This window comes from Phocoena sinus, chromosome 6, assembly GCF_008692025.1.
Source record: "Phocoena sinus isolate mPhoSin1 chromosome 6, mPhoSin1.pri, whole genome shotgun sequence".
In the NCBI taxonomy this organism is placed as follows: Eukaryota; Metazoa; Chordata; class Mammalia; order Artiodactyla; family Phocoenidae; genus Phocoena; species Phocoena sinus.
In genome coordinates this window covers 57,622,380-57,640,925 of record NC_045768.1, presented here as the reverse complement: position 1 = coordinate 57,640,925, position 18,546 = coordinate 57,622,380, and the positions used below count along the sequence as shown (strand labels likewise).

General features: G+C 42.4%; 2 protein-coding genes across 6 annotated transcripts in view; both read right to left on the bottom strand.

The window, feature by feature from the left end:
- The window catches only part of KDM4C (lysine demethylase 4C), a 428,305-nt gene that overhangs the window by 104,413 nt on the left and 305,346 nt on the right, over nucleotides 1-18,546 (bottom strand). The gene's annotated exons all lie outside the window — the stretch shown is intronic.
- Nucleotides 7,404-18,546, bottom strand: part of LOC116755493 (testis-specific Y-encoded-like protein 5) — a 41,110-nt gene continuing 29,967 nt past the window's right edge. The window contains 2 exon segments of the mRNA XM_032635048.1: nucleotides 7,404-8,644; nucleotides 8,901-9,249. Coding sequence (XP_032490939.1) covers nucleotides 7,404-8,644; nucleotides 8,901-9,249 — 1,590 coding nt within the window.

The window sequence follows — 18,546 nt, the reverse complement described above, 5'->3', positions numbered from 1 at the left end:
ATGAAACATCTGAAAGTGAAATCAAGAAAACACTCCCAATTACCATTGCAACAAAAAGAATAAAATATCTAGGAACAAACCTACCTAAGGAGACAAAAGACCTGTATGCAGAAAATTATAAGACACTGATGAAAGAAATTAAAGATGATACAAATAGATGGAGAGATATACCTTGTTCTTGAATTGGAAGAATCAACATTGTGAAAATGACTCTACTACCCAAAGCAATCTACAGAGATTCAATGCAACCCTATCAAACTACCACTGGCATTTTTCACAGAACTACAACAAAAAAGTTCACAATTTGTATGGAAACACAGAAGACCGCAAATAGCCAAAGCAATCTTGAGAACGAAAAACGGAGCTGGAGGAATCAGACTTCCTGACTTCAGACTATACTACACAGCTACGGTAATCAAGACAGTATGGTACTGGCACAAAAACAGAAAGATAGATCAATGGAACAGGATAGAAAGCCCAGAGATAAACCCACACACATATGGTCACCTTATCTTTGATAAAGGAGGCAGGAATGTACAGTGGAGAAAGGACAGCCTCTTCAATAAGTGGTGCTGGGAAAACTGGACAGGTACATGTAAAAGTATGAGATTAGATCACTCCCTAACACCATACACAAAGATAAGCTCAAAATGGATTAAAGAGCTAAATGTAAGGCCAGAAACTATCAAACTCTTAGAGGAAAACATAGGCAGAACACTCTATGACATAAATCACAGCAAGATTCTTTTTGACCCATCTCCTAGAGTAATGGAAATAAAAACAAAAATAAACAAACGGGACCTAATGAAACTTCAAAGCTTTTGCACAGCAAAGGAAACCATACACAAGACCAAAAGACAACCCTCAGAATGGGAGAAAATATTTGCAAATGAAGCAACTGACAGAGGATTAATCTCCAAAATTTACAAGCAGCTCATGCAGCTCAATAACAAAAAAACAAACAACCCAATCCAAAAATGGGCAGAAGACCTAAATAGACATTTCTCCAAAGAAGATATACAGACTGCCAACAAACACATGAAAGAATGCTCAACATCATTAGTCATTAGAGAAATGCAAATCAAAACTACAATGAGATATCATCTCACACCAGTCAGAATGGCCATCATCAAAAAATCTAGAAACAATAAATGCTGGAGAGGGTGTGGAGAAAAGGGAACCCTGTTGCACTGCTGGTGGGAATATAAATTGGTACAGCCACTATGGAGAACAGTATGGAGGTTCCTTAAAAAACTAAAAATAGAACTACCATATGACCCAGCAATCCCACTACTGGGCATATACCCTGAGAAAACCATAATTCAAAAAGAGTCATGTACCAATGTTCATTGCAGCTCTATTTCCAATAGCCAGGACATGGAAGCAACCTAAGTGTCCATCATTGGATGAATGGATAAAGAAGATGTGGCACACTGGGCTTCCCTGGTGGCGTAGTGGTTGAGAGTCCGCCTGCCGATGCAGGGGACGTGGGTTCGTGCCCCAGTCCGGGAAGCTCCCACATGCCGCAGAGCGGCTGGGCCCGTGAGCCATGGCCGCTGAGCCTGCGCGTCCAGAGCCTGTGCTCCGCAACAGGAGAGGCCACAACAGTGAGAGGCCCGCGTACCGCAAAAAAAAAAAAAAAGATGTGGCACATATATACAATGGAATATTACTCAGCCACAAAAGGAAACAAAATTGAGCTATTTGTAATGAGGTGGATGGACCTAGAGTTTGTCATACAGAGTGAAGTAAGTCAGAAAGAGAAGGAGAAATACCATATGCTAACACATATATATGGAATTTAAGAAAAAAAAAATGTCATGAAGAACCTGGGGGTAAGACAGGAATAAAGACACAGACGTACTAGAGAACGGACTTGAGGATATGGGGAGGGGGATGGGTAAGCTGTGACAAAGTGAGAGAGTGGCATGGACATATATACACTACCAAACGTAAAATAGATAGCTAGTGGGAAGCAGCCGCATAGCACAGGGAGATCAACTCGGTGCTTTGTGACCACCTAGAGGGCTGGGATAGGGAGGTTGGGAGGGAGGGAGACACAAGAGGGAAGAGATATGGGAACATATGTATTTGTATAACTGATTCACTTTGTTATAAAGCAGAAACTAACACACCATTGTAAAGCAATTATACTCCAATAAAGATGTAAAAAAAAAAAAGGAAAACATCATGATTAGATTACTGGTACCCTAGGTTTCTCTTTTTTAAGGTTGTTGTTTTACTGTTTTCACAATAATAATCAAAAAAGGTTAGAGCATAAAAACCATGGTATCTTTAGAGCTTTTTTTTTTCTTTCTTTCTTAACATTTCAAAATCCGAACTGGCAGATTTGCTTCCACAGCGAACCAAAGACACTATGCACTACCCTCAAGTTTCCCTGTTTTTGCAACTAGCCATGAACAGGTCATAAAAAAGTTTATAACGGCAACAGAGGAGTCAAGTAATTCTAACCATGCAGATTTTCTTCATGAAAATAACAATACCTTATCCACATTACCTACAATGTGTTTCTGTCATGAAAAATTGGCTAAACAACGTCAGACAGGTATTAGACTGGCCCAGCAACTGACTCTTCTGCAAAAGGGTGAGAACACTAACTTCTCTGAAAACTTCATTTAGATTAAAAGTAAACATTTTTCAGATGTGGGCCACATCTTGCTTATTCTTGCCATGGCTTTTATGGTGAGCTTTTCATTCTCCCTCTATTTCTCAAAGGAATTTTCTCAATATTTAAAAATTCCATTTCTGTGAGATCTGTTCAAACAGAACAGTGAATTACCAAAGCAGATGTGTGAAAGAACTCTAAGAGACATTTACTGCTTCTATTATGGCTCACTGGCGATCGTAAAACTAAAGTGTGGTCGTCTTCTATCATTCACATTACTTTTTTAAAAGATGAGGATAATCCGGTTCATCCTGAAGTTCACACCCCTATTCCCCTTATGTGTATGCCTGTGTGTGATGAGACAGCCCCTCAGCTGATCCATGGAACAGGAGTCCATCAAGCTTCAGGGAGTAAAAGACAAGCTGCTTTTGTCTAAGTATGTATACATATAAATTTCAGTGCTACAATTTTGAGGCCAGCGTGGTACTTTTCAATGGTAAACGATAAAGAAAAAACAGTATTCTTTGGAATCCTCTTCAAATGACTGTGGTCAAATGAACGCAAAATGAGGAAACAGAAGAGTTCAAGACCTCTAGGTTTTTTTGTACTAAAGGTTAAGATTTGGGGCTCATAATGCTTGCCGGTATCTGAGCAAATTTCAGGCTAACTCACACCCATCCGGCTCCCTGACAGAGGAGAAGCACTGAGGGAGACTGCAGTTTGAGCTCCAGGTCCCCCACTAGGGAGTGGGGTACTTGGGTGAGCTCCCATGTGCACCTGAGCCTCAGTTTCTACAGCTGCGCTTCATAGGATCACCGTGGGAATTAAGGGGGTAATGGATACAAAAGTGCTCTCTAAACACAAAAGGCTTTGCAAACATGGCCATTGTTACTGTACCCTTTAAAAGATGAGGAAAAAAAGGAAAAAGAAACAGTAGAATGTGATAATGTATCTGTTCCTTTCCGGTTCCCACAGCAAAAGGCACACGAGCTTTAACATAGGATACAAATGAGGCAGAAAATCAGATTGCACCAGTTATAAGGGGATTATACCACTGAGGAACAAAAAGGGTGTGATTTTTCAACAAATCTTCACAGAACAGCGTAGCCCCATTTGCTGAGCCCGTGGCTGAGCCCCGTGTCAGGACAAGCATCAACAACTCTTCTCAAACTAGTCTGTACCAAGTTCCCCTGTTCAGCCTCCCTCAGCAACATGTGATCTTTCTTCCCCCTGCTGATGTCTTCCCAGCTGTGAGCCAGTGTACTCATTCTTCAATCCTGGCTTCCCATTTCAATGGCAAGTGTGATGACCACAGCTTAATTCTTTATCACGTGTGTTTTTTTTCAGATTTACTTTTAAGAAGTGTGTGAGGGGGGAGAATCTTCTTACTAGATTCAGGGTTTTCATTTTTTGAGTATTTTCATTTTTTCTGCAATAGCCGTGTTTAGTTAACTATTTTTTAAAGCAGGGTCACTGAAATCATACATTTATCCAGTATTCATCAAAATGTAAGAAACTAAACACCTGGATTCACAGACCCTTCTTAAAGTATAGGGAGCATGTATTTCTGCTTTCTTACAGAGGGTAAACTCTTTTTTTTTTCTTTTAATGATGTTAAGCTTCTTAGGGAAAAAAAAAACCAAACTCAACAACATCTATATTACTGGGGTGGAAAATTTATTCTATTCTATTACTAGACTTGTGTGAAGTTTGGCAAAATGTCACACGGGGTTTCCCTATTAAGTGAATTCTGACCTCCACTTTGGACTTATATAGTGTTAAAACCATTCCTATGAAAGTGACAAACTGCATGTTTCCATTGAAGAACACCCAGTAGCCCCCAGGGAAGAAAGAATAACCTGTTCAGGTTCCCTTGAAATATTCATGAACTCAGCAGAGGATCAGATTAAAAACAGAGCCCCCAAGCAGAGGAGGTTTTGGTTTTTTCCCCAAGTTTTAAGCTTTATGATGGTCTTTTCACAACTTGGCCCACCTGCCCATAAAAATGCTCCTATGCCCCGCCAGGATTATAGTTTATCTTGCAAACTTTTACCTAATGGACAAAAACAAGATGTACAGTTAATTCTTCCCCTTGCAAGTGAAGTGTAGTTATCAGCAGACATATATGAGAAATCATGACAGTGGGTTAATACTGTGGTGTGTGCCTATTTTTTTGAAAGTGACAGCTGGGCACACTGGAGATATAACATAGGAAACATAAACCCTTACCACATGAGTCAAAGAAAAATATGCTTAGGAACTATCTGTCGGGGGAAAGGGGACACACCACACATCTTAAAGTCAAGTGAAAATGGTGTTATTGTTTTGACTGGTCCACTGTACTGAACCTCCTGTGGCAAGGTTGAATAGAACATCATAAAATAGCCCTTTCCAAAGCCATCCTCCATTTGACCACACCAGACATTAACACAAGGGAAGCTTAACCCTTCTGAAAACATTTTAAACCCGATCAAATTAAAAGCAGCACCAGAGAGATTATTTTTTCCTAGCAAGAACCCACAAGCAATTTACTTGACTAGAGGAAAAATGCAAAGAAATCCTTTATCACAAAATAGCTTCTTGAATCTTTCTACCAATAAACCTTCCATCCATCCATCCAAGAATGCCTATCCTCCCTGCTGATAACAAGCTGTGGAGATAAATATTTTATGTTTTTCTATAAAACCCCAAATGATGTTTTCAAATAAAATGAAACTACGACATGCCACTGTCAAAAATGGTCCTAGAAGAGGTAAATGTCATTTTAACTGCTGTGTGTTAAAATATTTAGTAGAAAGAATCTACTTGTCAAGTTCCTACAGAAAACTCCAAAGAGATTATAAGCACATCTATCAAATTTTCATCTACCTTGGGGCTGACCTACTGGGGAAACCATAGAAAGCCTGGACTTGTGCTATGAGGGAGCTGGAGGTTTAGAGTTCTGGACAATAGTGGGGTCACAGTCAAGTACAAAGATGGGGCCTGATAGAGTTTCTGCAGTGATTCCCCAGTGAAGGCGTACTGGCAACAGGCAGCTGCATTCTGCTTTAAGCCACAATTTCAGCTAAGGAAATGAACCCATGTGATGGACCATCAAACTCCCTTGTGAGAATTCTGACCTCTCACTCCAAACCTAGCAAAGAAACACCCATCAAATATTAGCAAAAGAAAGACCAAGCCAGCAAAACGTGGGAAGGATTTTTTTTTAAGCCTCATTTAAATAGCTTCCATACCCTACCCTTTGGGAATTATATTAGGTAACTTTTTTAAACAAGGAAAACTTGGTTTTAAGGAGCTTATGGGAACATTTAACTTGGAATGGAAAGGTTATTTGCTCAGTGTTAGGCTAAAAGCCAAAATCCACTTTTAGCCAGAGATGATTTTAATATTATACCTCACAAGAGTATTGTGTCATGTGAGCAGGCGGCAGAGATAAGCAATGTAGCAAAGTTATGACTTCCCCCAAAGACTCATTAAAATGTATTATTAAGTATAAAAAAATTCGGAAAATCCAAGAGGAACCCGTCTGTACTATCTCAGAAACAGTAAAAATTCTTTCCAACTTATCACTTCTTTCACTCTGCCTCCTCTACATATACCACTCAGTAAATACTGGGAAGAACTCGATCCTGATGAAAAAGAGGATGAAGATGAAAAAGAGGATGAAAAATGCCCTAAAGAGCCACTATGATGACCTGCATATGATTTTTCCTTTAAATGTGCTACAGAGGAATATATGGTGAATTCCGGTGACTATAAAAAATAATAAACCTGTGAAGAGGCCATGATATTTTTTAAATTATTCAACCCACAAAACACTTTAAAGTATGTTAAATTAGAAACATTATTTTGAAGAAAAATAGTAACTTTTCCCCACTTCAATTTTTATAATCTGAAATTTTAATAACTCCAATATTTTTCTTTTTCTTTCTGTTTTGGTTGTTAACTCATGTCAAACTGTTTTCCCTTGGGCTTCCCTGGTGGCGCAGTGGTTGAGAGCCCGCCTGCCGATGGAGGGGACACGGGTTCATGCCCCGGTCTGGGAAGATCCCACATGCCGCAGAGCGGCTGGGCCCGTGAGCCATGGCCGCTGAGCCTGCACGTCCGGAGCCTGTGTTCTGCAACGAAAGAGGCCACAACAGTGGGAGGCCCGCGTACCGCAAAAACCAAAAAACAAACAAAGAAAACAAAAGCGTCATCTTAAACTGCAAGGATGTCCGTTAAACATCACAATTAAACATACCAAAGGAGAAGCCATGTTGTCAAAATGCCCACTTAACCCACCCAAACATCTCAAACCCACCCTTTGCTGACCTTCTATAACCCCATTTTTTAAAGTTTTTTTTTAAATTAATTAATTAATTTATTTATGGCTGTGTTGGGTCTTCGTTTCTGTGCAAGGGCTTTCTCTAGTTGTGACAAGCGGGGGCCACTCTTCATCGCGGTGCGCGGGCCTCTCTTGTTGTGGAGCACAGGCTCCAGATGCGCAGGCTCAGTAATTGTGGCTCACGGGCCCAGTTTCTCCGCGGCATGTGGGATCTTCCCAGACCAGGGCTCGAACCCGTGTCCCCTGCATTGGCAGGCAGATTCTCAACCACTGCACCACCAGGGAAGCCCTAAGGTTTTTTTTCTTTTTTTAAACAAGAGAAAGTAGACAGATACATGTTGGTAAATGCTAACTGTCCATATTCACATAGAGACACAGTGTAATCTCTGAGCCCAATATACAGAGACAGGAGGAAAAAAGCTAGAATTCTATGCACAAATACACAGGGGCCTAGTACCCTCCAGCTTCCAGCAGAGGTAAGGAAGCAGAGGTTTTTCTTTTTTCCCACAGAGTATGGTGGTGTTGATTCCATAAAGTTTTTGTTGAGACAGGAAGGGATAAAAATGAATTTGGAACAGAAAGGGGTAGAGATTCTTTTCCCACTGAATTCTGCTCAAGGTATTTCCCCCCCAAATAAGTTGTGAGCCATGGTATAAAGGAGAAAAGAGACCTCAAAAACAGGGCAACTGAGCACAAGAGGAGAAGGAGGAAAAAAAGAAAAAAAAAGACTGCAACTTGCTCCCGGGGACTGGAGAAAATTAAAACAGGAAGGTTGGAATCCATCAGTGTTCCATTAGTCATCTTCTCTCCTCCCTCCCCCTCATCATCATCTTCATCTTCTTCACCTTCATCCGCATCCCCTTCTTCATCAATATCTTCCAGTCCTTCTTCCTCTTCATCATCATCATCTTCTTCTCCTTCCCCTTCCTCATCATCCATGTCCGGAACCAAGTAGTACTGTAATGCATTTGGTCAAATATCATCTTCGATGACCTCTCCTAACTCATCTGCACCTGCATCAGAATGATCAGTAAACCAGGTGAAGAAGCTTTCTGGGTCCTCATGCTGTCTCTTCCTGCTGGCTTTATTCTGCGTTTGACTTGAACGTTTTGTCAAATCCTTTCCGGATTTTCATTTGATTTCAGTGGACTTTGAAGATGGATCACCACTCTCGTTCAGATGAAATTCTTTGGAGAGAACTTTATTTTCAAAGTAAGGGTTTTCATCAAAATAAAAATCTATCCTGTAACCTGATTTAATATCTTCAAATTCTGTCACTTCGACTCTTGTCAAATAATGCAGCGCCTCTTCGTCCTCCTCCCCAAGCAGTGCAGACACTTGTGGATGGTTAGCAAATGTTGCTCCCCCAAAATTTGGGATTTGGGTGATCAATTCCGATCTCTTCTGAAAAAATGGTTGGCGGAGTTTGTTATATTTCTGTTCTACTTTCAGAATCTCCTCACTGGCTTGTTCGTTAAGTCTGTCTATTTCATTTTGTACTTCATCAATATGTTCAACTGCTTCCTGCTGTTCTTTCTGGAGGGGAGGCGGCGGCGGCGGGCGCGCAGGCGGCTCTGCTCCCTCACTCAGGCTTCGCGCTCCAGCTCGCGGCTGATCTCCCCAGCCGCTTCCTCCTCCCACTTCCTCCTCACGGCGAGGGCGGGCGGCCGACAAAGATTTTTCTAAAGTAGCTTGTATAAATACAGATAATGTCACACACTGCTAGTGATATAGTTCCAGTGTCATTTTAATTATATTTTTCCTTAAAAAATAATTCACATTAATAAGCGGATAGGATTGGAGGAGCTCTGTTGCAGCAATGTTTCTCAGTTCTTTTGAACTTTCTCAACTACCATCCATTGCTACCTATCAGCTGACTTCCTTTGGGTAGTCCTTCAATTTTGCCAAAAGGAATGAAAAGGAGCCACCTGAGTTGCAAATAAGTACTTGCTACCCAGTCATTACATTCATTCCCTTTTTCAACTTTACTAAGACCAGCGTTTTGCATCATTCCTCTGTTTAACGTGCCAGAGGTCTTCCGACACAAGCAGGGCACCACAGTAAGATCAGAGACAGACACGAGCCAAGTAGGAGATGGGCTGTGAGGGGGAGGAGGACAGGAGACTCTGTAGACCTGTAGACAGCTGGTGTGTTCTTGAGCAGATCGACTTCGGGAAAAGTGTGGATTATCCTTGTACATGCTCTTCGGAAGGATATGCGGGAACGTGGGCATCAGTTCAAAAGTGCCTGCCAGTTGATCCTGTAGTTCATGATCCCAGGGGTCTTCTGGTAGCAGCTACAGTTATCAAAAGTGAAGAGCACTCTGACAGCACCTCGGTCAGGAGCAAGGGCTGAAGAGGGCAGTGCCCAGTGCAACATTTACTTCCCAAGGGCAGAGTGGCAGCTGGCTCAGGGAGGGACTGGAGCTGAGAAGCAGGGTGGGCATCCTTCTCAGAGCAGCCTATTCCAAAGTGTATTCTCCCAACTTTCCCATCTCCCCCAGCCTCACTTTTCTATAAAGTTTCCACTGAGACACACAGCACAGACTGTGGCTAAAATTGTTCCCATCTGTGACAGAGGCATATTTACTCAACAGAATAATAACTATTCTGATGCTGGTATTGCAGCAATCAATGTAGGTCAGAGGACACACAACGAAAAATCTTGTGTGGCCTAACTCAGAAATTCACAATTAGGCCAGTGGAGTTTTAAGATACAGAAATATCTACCAATTTTTAAAACTTTTCTGCTTGCTCTTGGGTTCAAATGTACTAAATGTGAATAACTTTTTTAAATGAAAAGTAATAAAAGAAAGAAAAAGAGGAAAAAACGAAGTTCCTCCACTGCATGCTCCATTCACTTTAGGAGGGGTTAATGTGTAAGCCCAGCGGGGAGCACCATTTTCTATAAATGCTAAAATTATCTCACCATGCAGTCTGAGAAGAAAAACGCAACAGAAAAAAAATGTTTAAGCCCACACTCCTACGAGCAGAGGAGGAAGCGGGAGCATAAGCGTGACTCCTGCCTTTCTGCCTCTAGCAGGAGCTCTCATGGCAATACCACCCAAGGACCCAAAGCTGCTGCAGGGTCAGCCGTCAGAACTCTGCATTTTACAACGTAAAAGTCAGGTTAAGTATCAGACCAGAAAGAGCCTACCCTCCCCCCTTACTGGTTGTTCCCCATAGTTCATCCTACACAACTAGACTTGATTAGAAACAACTTTCAGCACAGCCTCACTGGCTCTTTTGGAACCAGGAAAAGGTGAGAAAAATCCCAGAATAAGAATTTTAGAACTGAAAGGATCGTTTACCTTAGAAATAAGGAAACTGAGGCCTGAAGCACATGAGCTTGCCCACAATCACACACCCAGGGCTGAGACGCCCCCAAAGGCATCCCTCTCTCCTCTGCCACGCGGCTCAGAGTTCTATCCTCCGCTGCTCTTGCCCCACTGGTTCCTTTCTCTTCTCTGACGCACCTCGTTTCTTCCAGCCTCAAGGACCTTGAATATACCACTCCCTTAACTTGCATAACTTCCCCCAACCATCCCTACCTTCATCTTGGCTGCACCTCTCTCACGTTTTAGTTCTTAAATGTCATTCCTTCAGGGTCATCCACTCTTGACGCTCCAAATTAGGTTAGTCTCCCTGATGGACATTGTCCTGGGACAATTCCTTTTCATAAATAGTCATTTTTAAATATATCTCTCTTCCTAGACCTAAGAGCTCCAAGAACATTGGAACCAATATGTTCTGGTTCATCCTTATAAGCCCTTACATATAAGCCCTTATAAGTAACGGCTCAGGACCCGGAAGAAGGTAAACACTCATTAGATATTTATAAATAAATTTAATAAATATTTACTACATGCTGGATACTGCTTTGAGGGTAATACTGCTTTAAGTAAATAATTATTTACTTAATTTATTCCTCTAAACTCCATGAGATAGGCAATCATAATATTTCCATTTTATAGATGTAGAAACTGAGGCACAGAGCAGTTCAGGAACTTCACCAAGATCACACAGCTCATAAGTGGAAGAGTCGTGACCCTGGGTAACATTTATGGTAGCTGCTTCATAAAGGGTCAATGGAGACCTGCATGAACACTTAGTACTTGGAAAGATTTTTAAAGAACAAGCTATGAGCATAGTGGGCCGCCCTGATATCGGACACTAGATGAGCATTTTCCAAAAGAATATGTTAACAGACTTTATATTAGTCATCTTTCATGCTCCAGCAGCAACCATCTCCAAAGCCTCATGAAATGTTTGTTTCTTGCTCATGTTGAATGCTGGCTGTGACTCTGCTGCAGGTCTTTAATCTGGGCCCCGGGCTGGGGGAGCGCCCCTATCTGAACCACGCCGTTTTCACAGATGGGAACGGAGAGATGGTGGCACCACGCAGAGGCTCCTAGAGCTTCAGCCAGCAGCAGCACAGGTCATTACCACTTACATTAAATTAAAAGCCCCAGGCTCGTTATTTTCTTCCCCTAAGTTCCCCAGGGCATTAGAAGCAACCAACCACCTCCATTCAACTCCTTATCTTCACTAAAATGTTCTATGGCAGCACATACTTGGTCTCTCAGAGTCTTGTCTCCTCTAGGCACTTGATGGCAGGGATCTAAGGGTGATAATCTGAGTAGCTCTCTGCCCCTGCACACCATGCGCTACCAGCTGAATTCTTCCTACAATTCTTCGTAGCTTTTTAGTCTTCTCTTCATATAATGGTTTTACTCTTTCAATCTTCTCCTAAACAAAAAACCTCTTAAGGATCTGGACCCAAATTCTCATAGAGGTATGGTGGAGAGACCTCCCTATCTTTCTTTTGAGAGAAGGGATGATGTAGAAGGAACACAAACTGTCCCACAGTTTTACTGTTTGAATGCTACCGCCCTGTCTCACAAAGAACGCTAACTTCCATTTGCCTCAGGCACTTTACATGCAGTAACTCACGATTCGTTATGTCTCTGGATGTTAGGTATGATAATCTCATTTTACAGGTAGCAAATATTAGACACCTGGAGATTAAATTCCCTGCCTAAGGTTTCGTAGCCAACAGCAGAACCAGGACAAGATCCCTCCTGATGTTCTGTCCTTTGCATAGAAAGGCTCATCTAGGCTTTCTGATGATCTTGAGCTAAAGTTAAGACAGAGCCAGAGTAAACATCAACTCCTCTCTCCCCTGACATACGCAAATGCATACATCCACACATACTAAATATATATTTATTTTATTTTATTTTATTTTATTTGCGGTACGCGGGCCTCTCACTGTTGTGGCCTCTCCCGTTGCGGAGCACAGGCTCCGGACGTGCGGGCTCAGCGGCCATGGCTCACAGGCCCAGCCGCTCCGCGGCATGTGGGATCTTCCCGGACCAGGGCACGAAACCGCGTCCCCTGCATCGGCAGGCGGACTCTCAACCACTGCGCCACCAGGGAAGCCCACTAAATATATTTTATATGTGTGTGTTTTACATAAAATACACACATACAAACATATGTACAAAATACCAACTCGGAACGGGGGGAAACGTTCCTGAACTGTCGAGTACGTACTGACTGCTGAACTGAGAGAACTCTACTTATTTGATAAATTATTAAATACTGTGCAGCACTTCTTCAGGAATACAGACAACAGGGAACTTCAGTCAGGTCTCATCCCTGCTTGAGATGGAACCCTAACAATGGCTAGGAATATAAATATTAAATAAGGAAGGAACACTTAATGGTTGGTGCTCTATTTTATCATTTCTCCTAACTCTGACACTTTCCTTGTATTGCACACAACATGATCACTCATTCTGTTGAATAGAATGAATGTTCCTATTGTCAGCTCTCTGTTTTGCTACTGCAAATCCTTTGCAAAATTGCCCGTTTCATTTTTTATCCCCTGTAGATCTTCCTGCCCTCAAGGAAGCAGCTTTAAAGCAGTGTGAGTTCCAGAGCCAAGCGTGACAACCCAGCAGTCTCAAGATGAAGTGTCAAGTCAGCAGACAAGGGTGCCTGCGGTAGCGGGGCCGACTTTTTCAGGAAAAGGACTGCCCAAAGCCCTATGGAGGCCTACTGGGTCCCACAGGCAGGAAGCAGTCAGAGCTCTGTCTCTGCGAATGGCTACACAACAAGTACTATCCTTTCCATCATCACCCTCAGAGAGGACTCAAGTGCAAGGCTCTGGAAGACTCAGTAAGGGTGTGCGGAGTCGCTCTAAATGGGATGCCTCTAGTGTCTATCTTGATCACGGTGTCAGTGACAATGCCTGACTGGGTTCTCCTCCTGACTCCTCCTGAATCTCACCTGCTAGGGAGGCTGAAATGAAACTCAGGTGAGCACACACCAGTCCTAATGGAATGTTGGTCTGAGTCCCTCCCTTTGTGCCATTTTAGTGGGCAAGGTTGGAGGGAAACCTTATAACTGGTCCATTCATTCATCGTTCAAACGTTTTCTGGGTATAGGCTCTGGCCCCACATGAGGCTCTGATGATACAAAGCTGAAGATCACAGTGGTGTCTGCCCTGGAGGAATCACAGTGTCTCCAGAAGGAGGTCTCAGGAGTGTAGCTGTGATGACTCCATCCCCAGAGCCACCTTGATGCCATTCACAGGGCGGTAGGCCAGGCCAAGTGGAAGGTACCCAACGTTTAAACGTCGTCCCCCAAATACCTCCCACAAAGCCCCTGTAGCCAGCAATTAGCTCTCTGGGTTCCTGCTCTCACACAGTTTCTAAAGAAGTGCGAGAAACAGGGGATGTTCACCCCGTTCCCTTGAGTCTCTGAGGTAACACATGCCATTCCTTACTAGCCCCTGGCCTACCTTCCACTGTTTGCCCCTCTGAACTCCTCTCCAGGGTTTTAGACACTTGTTTTGCAGATGCTGGAAACACAGAGGATACCTTCCATCAACTCAAAGAGGTCTGTCTTCATACTTCCTCATGCAGAGCAGTTATTCTACTTCCCAGATTTCCCCCTAACCCCTTCAGGCTGTGGACCCATGGGGTGTTCAGTGTTTTTCAACAGCAATGCCAGGTGTGACTCTGGCATTTATGACTGCCAGCATTTTCAGAGTGGATGGATGCCAGAGACACACTCCTGGAGCACTTTTAGTCAACGGGGTAGTGCCTCCTGTGAGATGTGATGAGTGCCTCTGATCCTTTACAGCTGATCCACCAGGAGGACAAATGCTCAGGCTGCACTCTGCTGTTCCTTGCTTGCAGTGAGTTTGACATGCTGTATGGGGCACAAGTAGGAATGTTTCCCTGAAGTTATTTAAAACCCTACAGGTGCCAAGCTTGCCAAATCATAAATTTAGGAAATTGCATTCTGTTAGACTAAGTCCTTCCCTTAGCACTTTAGTCACCTAGTTATTCTTCAATTTCTTTCCTACAAACACTTGGCCCAGGTCCCGAGGTTCATCCCATACCTATGTGTCTCCTCAGTACATAAAAGAGATTAAGGAAAGGAGAGGGAACAATAAAATTTCAGGTTTACTGGCACAGTAAGTGAAGTAATCCCCCTATGCATACACTTTTCTTACAGGAAGCTCACTTACTCAACCTTTCCATTCACCTGCCTGATGAGATCTATACAAATATTTTAAGAGGGTAATTTGGAAGACTTGCAAGAGTACAAGTTGTTCAAGCTGCAGCATTAGTCTCTGTTGTTGGCTTTAGGTTTAGCTCATTTACACAAGTGAATAACTAACTGTCTGCTACTTAATCAGATCGATCAAGACTCATTTAAACTACTTGCTAACAGTCCTCTTCTATACACCAGCAGTCTTCAATTGTTTTTGCTTACAATTCCCCCAAAAGAGTTTTGGAAAACTGTACCTTTCCTTGCATATGTTGAAGTTAACCCTTATAAATTTTATTTTTTAATTTTAAGACTGGAAAAAAAAAAGTAAAGGATACCCTTTTCCAGCATAGAATTCCAGGATATAATTATATGCATGCTTTAAGTATATTTGTCAAACTTTGGGACTGCAAATTAAGCCAAATTTATGTGAAATGTCAGCCATATATATAACTTGACAGACAAAGGTGGTCCTCACTATCAAACCAATCTGCCAAGACAGATTTAGTTTCTATCAGAAAAAGACTGAATTCATTTTTTAAAATAAAATAAATGTATTAATATGCATCCCCATATCAAGCACCTCATTTCTGAATTCTAACTCTAAGAGGTAATCTTAAGTGTATTAGGGTAAAATATAGGTCCAACGATATAATGACTTAAACGTAACAGGAATTTGTTTCTGGCTCACATAACAGTATTGGGCTGGAAAACAGTTCAGTGGGCTAACATTCCTCCACAGTCATTTAGGGACAAAAGCGCTGCCATCTCAACGTTTGGGTTCCGGGGTCTCTCTCTCGGTCAACTCCTTTCCAGAAAACAGTGAGGAGGAGGACAGATGGGGGTATTTAGAAGCCAAGCCTGGGAGTCACCCATTATTTTCGTCCCATACCTTTGGCTGAGCTCCTTCCTGCAAGGGAGGCTGTGACGTGGACAAGCTGTGGCCCAAGGAAGAGAAGACCATGGATTTCAGTGAGCAGCTAGTAGATAACGTCACAACCTTTGCAATAAATTTATGGCCTAAGCGAAATAATGTGCTATTCTCTTCAGTATTTATTACCTAATCTGTCTTTGCTTTGGTCTCTGAACACTTGCCCTCAGAATCTGCCCCTTTGTTTACCTATCTGAGAGTAATTCATTTATTCTGTAAAGCAAAAGGGGTGGTGAGAAAGGAGAACCAGAAGCTCCTTCCAAGGTTCTCTCTCCTTCACACCAATATGAGGAAACAGCATGTACAAAAGTCCAGGATCTGGAAGTTCATCCTCAAAGAACTATCACTGCATTGTGCCTCTGAGACAGTGCTCACATAACCCTAGGGTACATGGACCCCAGTCTGAGAATCACTGATGTATAAAGTATTAGAAAACAGAGAGGATCACAGAATTCTAAAGTGCAAAGTACTCGCGCATTTTACAGAGGTGAAAAGTGAGCTAGAGGGAAGATGTCCAAAGTCACTCTTAAAGAGGTTAATGCACATATTCTTTGCTCCAGCAAACTTATTTTTGCCTTTGGTATAAATGGATATTCTAGCTTTCTACTGCATGTTGTGTAGAAAGGAACTAACATAACAGGCCTGTGACTGCTATCCTTTGAGAGTCCTGCTGACAAGGTTGGCCCCTGGCAGGTGTCTGGGAACTTGAATTTCGGGAGAATTCCCTCCATCTCCTGAAAAGAATGGCTCACGGTGCCTAGACTGCACGGTACAAACAATATGGTTTATGCTGAACAACTGCTTCCCTTCTGGGATTCTGGAATTGTGATACGTGCTAGGCAGGGGGGTGCCTATGTGATCAGTTTCGAGTAAAAACTCTGGGCACCGACTCTCTAATGAGCCTCTCTGGTTGGCAACATTCTACACGTATTGTCATAACTCATTCCAGGGGGAATTAAGGAGCACTGTGGGCCTCCCTGGGTGAGAACTCTGGAAGCTTGCAGCTGGTTTCCTCCAGTCTCCACCCCATGTGCCTTTTTTTCCCTTTGCTGAGCTTACTTGGTGTAATCACAGCTGTGAGGACAACTCTATGGTGAGTGCTGTGAGTTTTCCTCGTGAATCACCAAAGCTGGGAGTGGTCTGGGGACCGCCAACACACACAGAAAGTAGGTTTGACAGACAAGAATACATTGATCTCAGGATACTAAGAACACAGTAAGTAATGAAAGAAATTTCATTGCATTTTAAATGTATTTTTTGCATATGGAACCTCTAGAAAAGGGTGAAGGCAATTTATATTTGACTTACTTAAGCTACATACTTTTAAAATGACAGATGAAAATAATTTAAAATACAGATATTGGTCTTAGTTAGCAAGCAAAACAAGGATTCTCTGAAAATTGCTACCAAAGACATCAGAAGAGAACCTTCCATATTGAACCATTAAGGAGAAAATGAATATGGAATTCTGAACATTACTAAGAAAAAAATGTGTCCAGAATTGAAAGAAAGAGAGAGAGAGAGAGAGAGAGAGAGAGAGAGAGAGAGAGAGAGAGAGAGAGAGAGGGAAGGAGGGAGGAAGGGAAGATGACTCAGGGTGTCTGTGTTGAAGACAAAGGGAGGAAACCAATGAACACTCTCTGCCGTAAGCTGGTCCCATATCCCTCCTATGGGGGCCACTAGACAAAAAGCCATATAAAAGACTAAGGTGTTCAAATAACATTTTCCCTAATTTTATATTGTACTTTTTTTCCTTTGATTTTTTACAAGCAATACAAAGCTTCTTGCAGAGAAGCTCCAAAGTACACAACAGTATGTATAAAATTATTTTTAATCACCCAATATCCTGCCATCCACAGGCAACCACAATATGGCATTCAAGTCATTTCCCTGTTCATTAAAAAAAAAATAATTGGGAAACATTCTGTATGCATAATTTCTCTTAAATTTCCTCCTCATCAAAGCATGGTTATGAAAAAATTATTAGTGATATGGATTAAACAGGCCCGTTGAAGAACTTTTTTCTTCCTTTAACTGTACTAAACATACTCAGATGTCCCTGAGCCCAAGTATCTACTTGGAACCTGAGAAACCCAAGGTGAGAACGTGCCTACGTGCTGCCATGGCTCAGGATGACATTTGACCAAGATACAGAAATGAACACTGAGAACAGATGCTTTTCTCCCTAGAGTGACTAGTCTGGCTGAACATGTGGACCACACACTGTGTTGCCTTGATGAGCTGACTTCTCATACAGCTGGGGTCCAGGGCACAGCGATGAGAGACTCAAGAGTCGTGATGCCGTTTAAAGGTGTTCCTGTGAGTCACGGAGCATCGTTTTCTCCATTTGGTACTTTTGCACCACATCACATTCCAGAAGCAGTACAGGCAGCACAGTGGTTGGGATTAAGCTGAGTGGCTGAACACACTCAAATAACCAAACTCCTCTTAGCCTCGGTTTTATCAAATATAAAATGGGAACAATGATATCAACCTCAAAGAGTTATTGTAGGATCACCTAGATAATGCCTGGCACAGAACAGCCAAAATGAAAAAGAATATTCAACACAAGAACATTGGTATATCTTGCTAACACTAAAGTACAGTAAGCTACCCTGTATCATGTTTACTATTTTTTAGCGCACGCACAGGGGGTGGGGGTGAGGACAGCTTTTAATTACCTCCAAAGCAATGCAAATCAAACCACAAAGACTAATCCAAGAGCTGAGCTATGCAACCAACATGTTGAATTCACCAGATTGTAGGTGCTCCACTCTGAATGCTAACAACCTGTCTTCCTACAGCATGTGTGACAATATGAGCTTCAACAACAGGTCCATTCTCAATGTCTGTCACCTCAGTTTCCACATCTGTTTTCAAAAACATATATCACCCAGACAGAACTTTGATGAATGAGTGATAGTTGCACCAAAACTCAAAATATTCAGCTGCTTTGATGTGCTGCCAGAAGGCAGGGGTCAGCGCTGAGAGATACAAAGTGGATTCCCCAGGAAACAAGCCTCTGGCCTGTGCCGTGTGGGAGGATTAACTGCTCGACTTCTGAGAGTCCCATTAAAATGCCTCCATGCTATGAGAG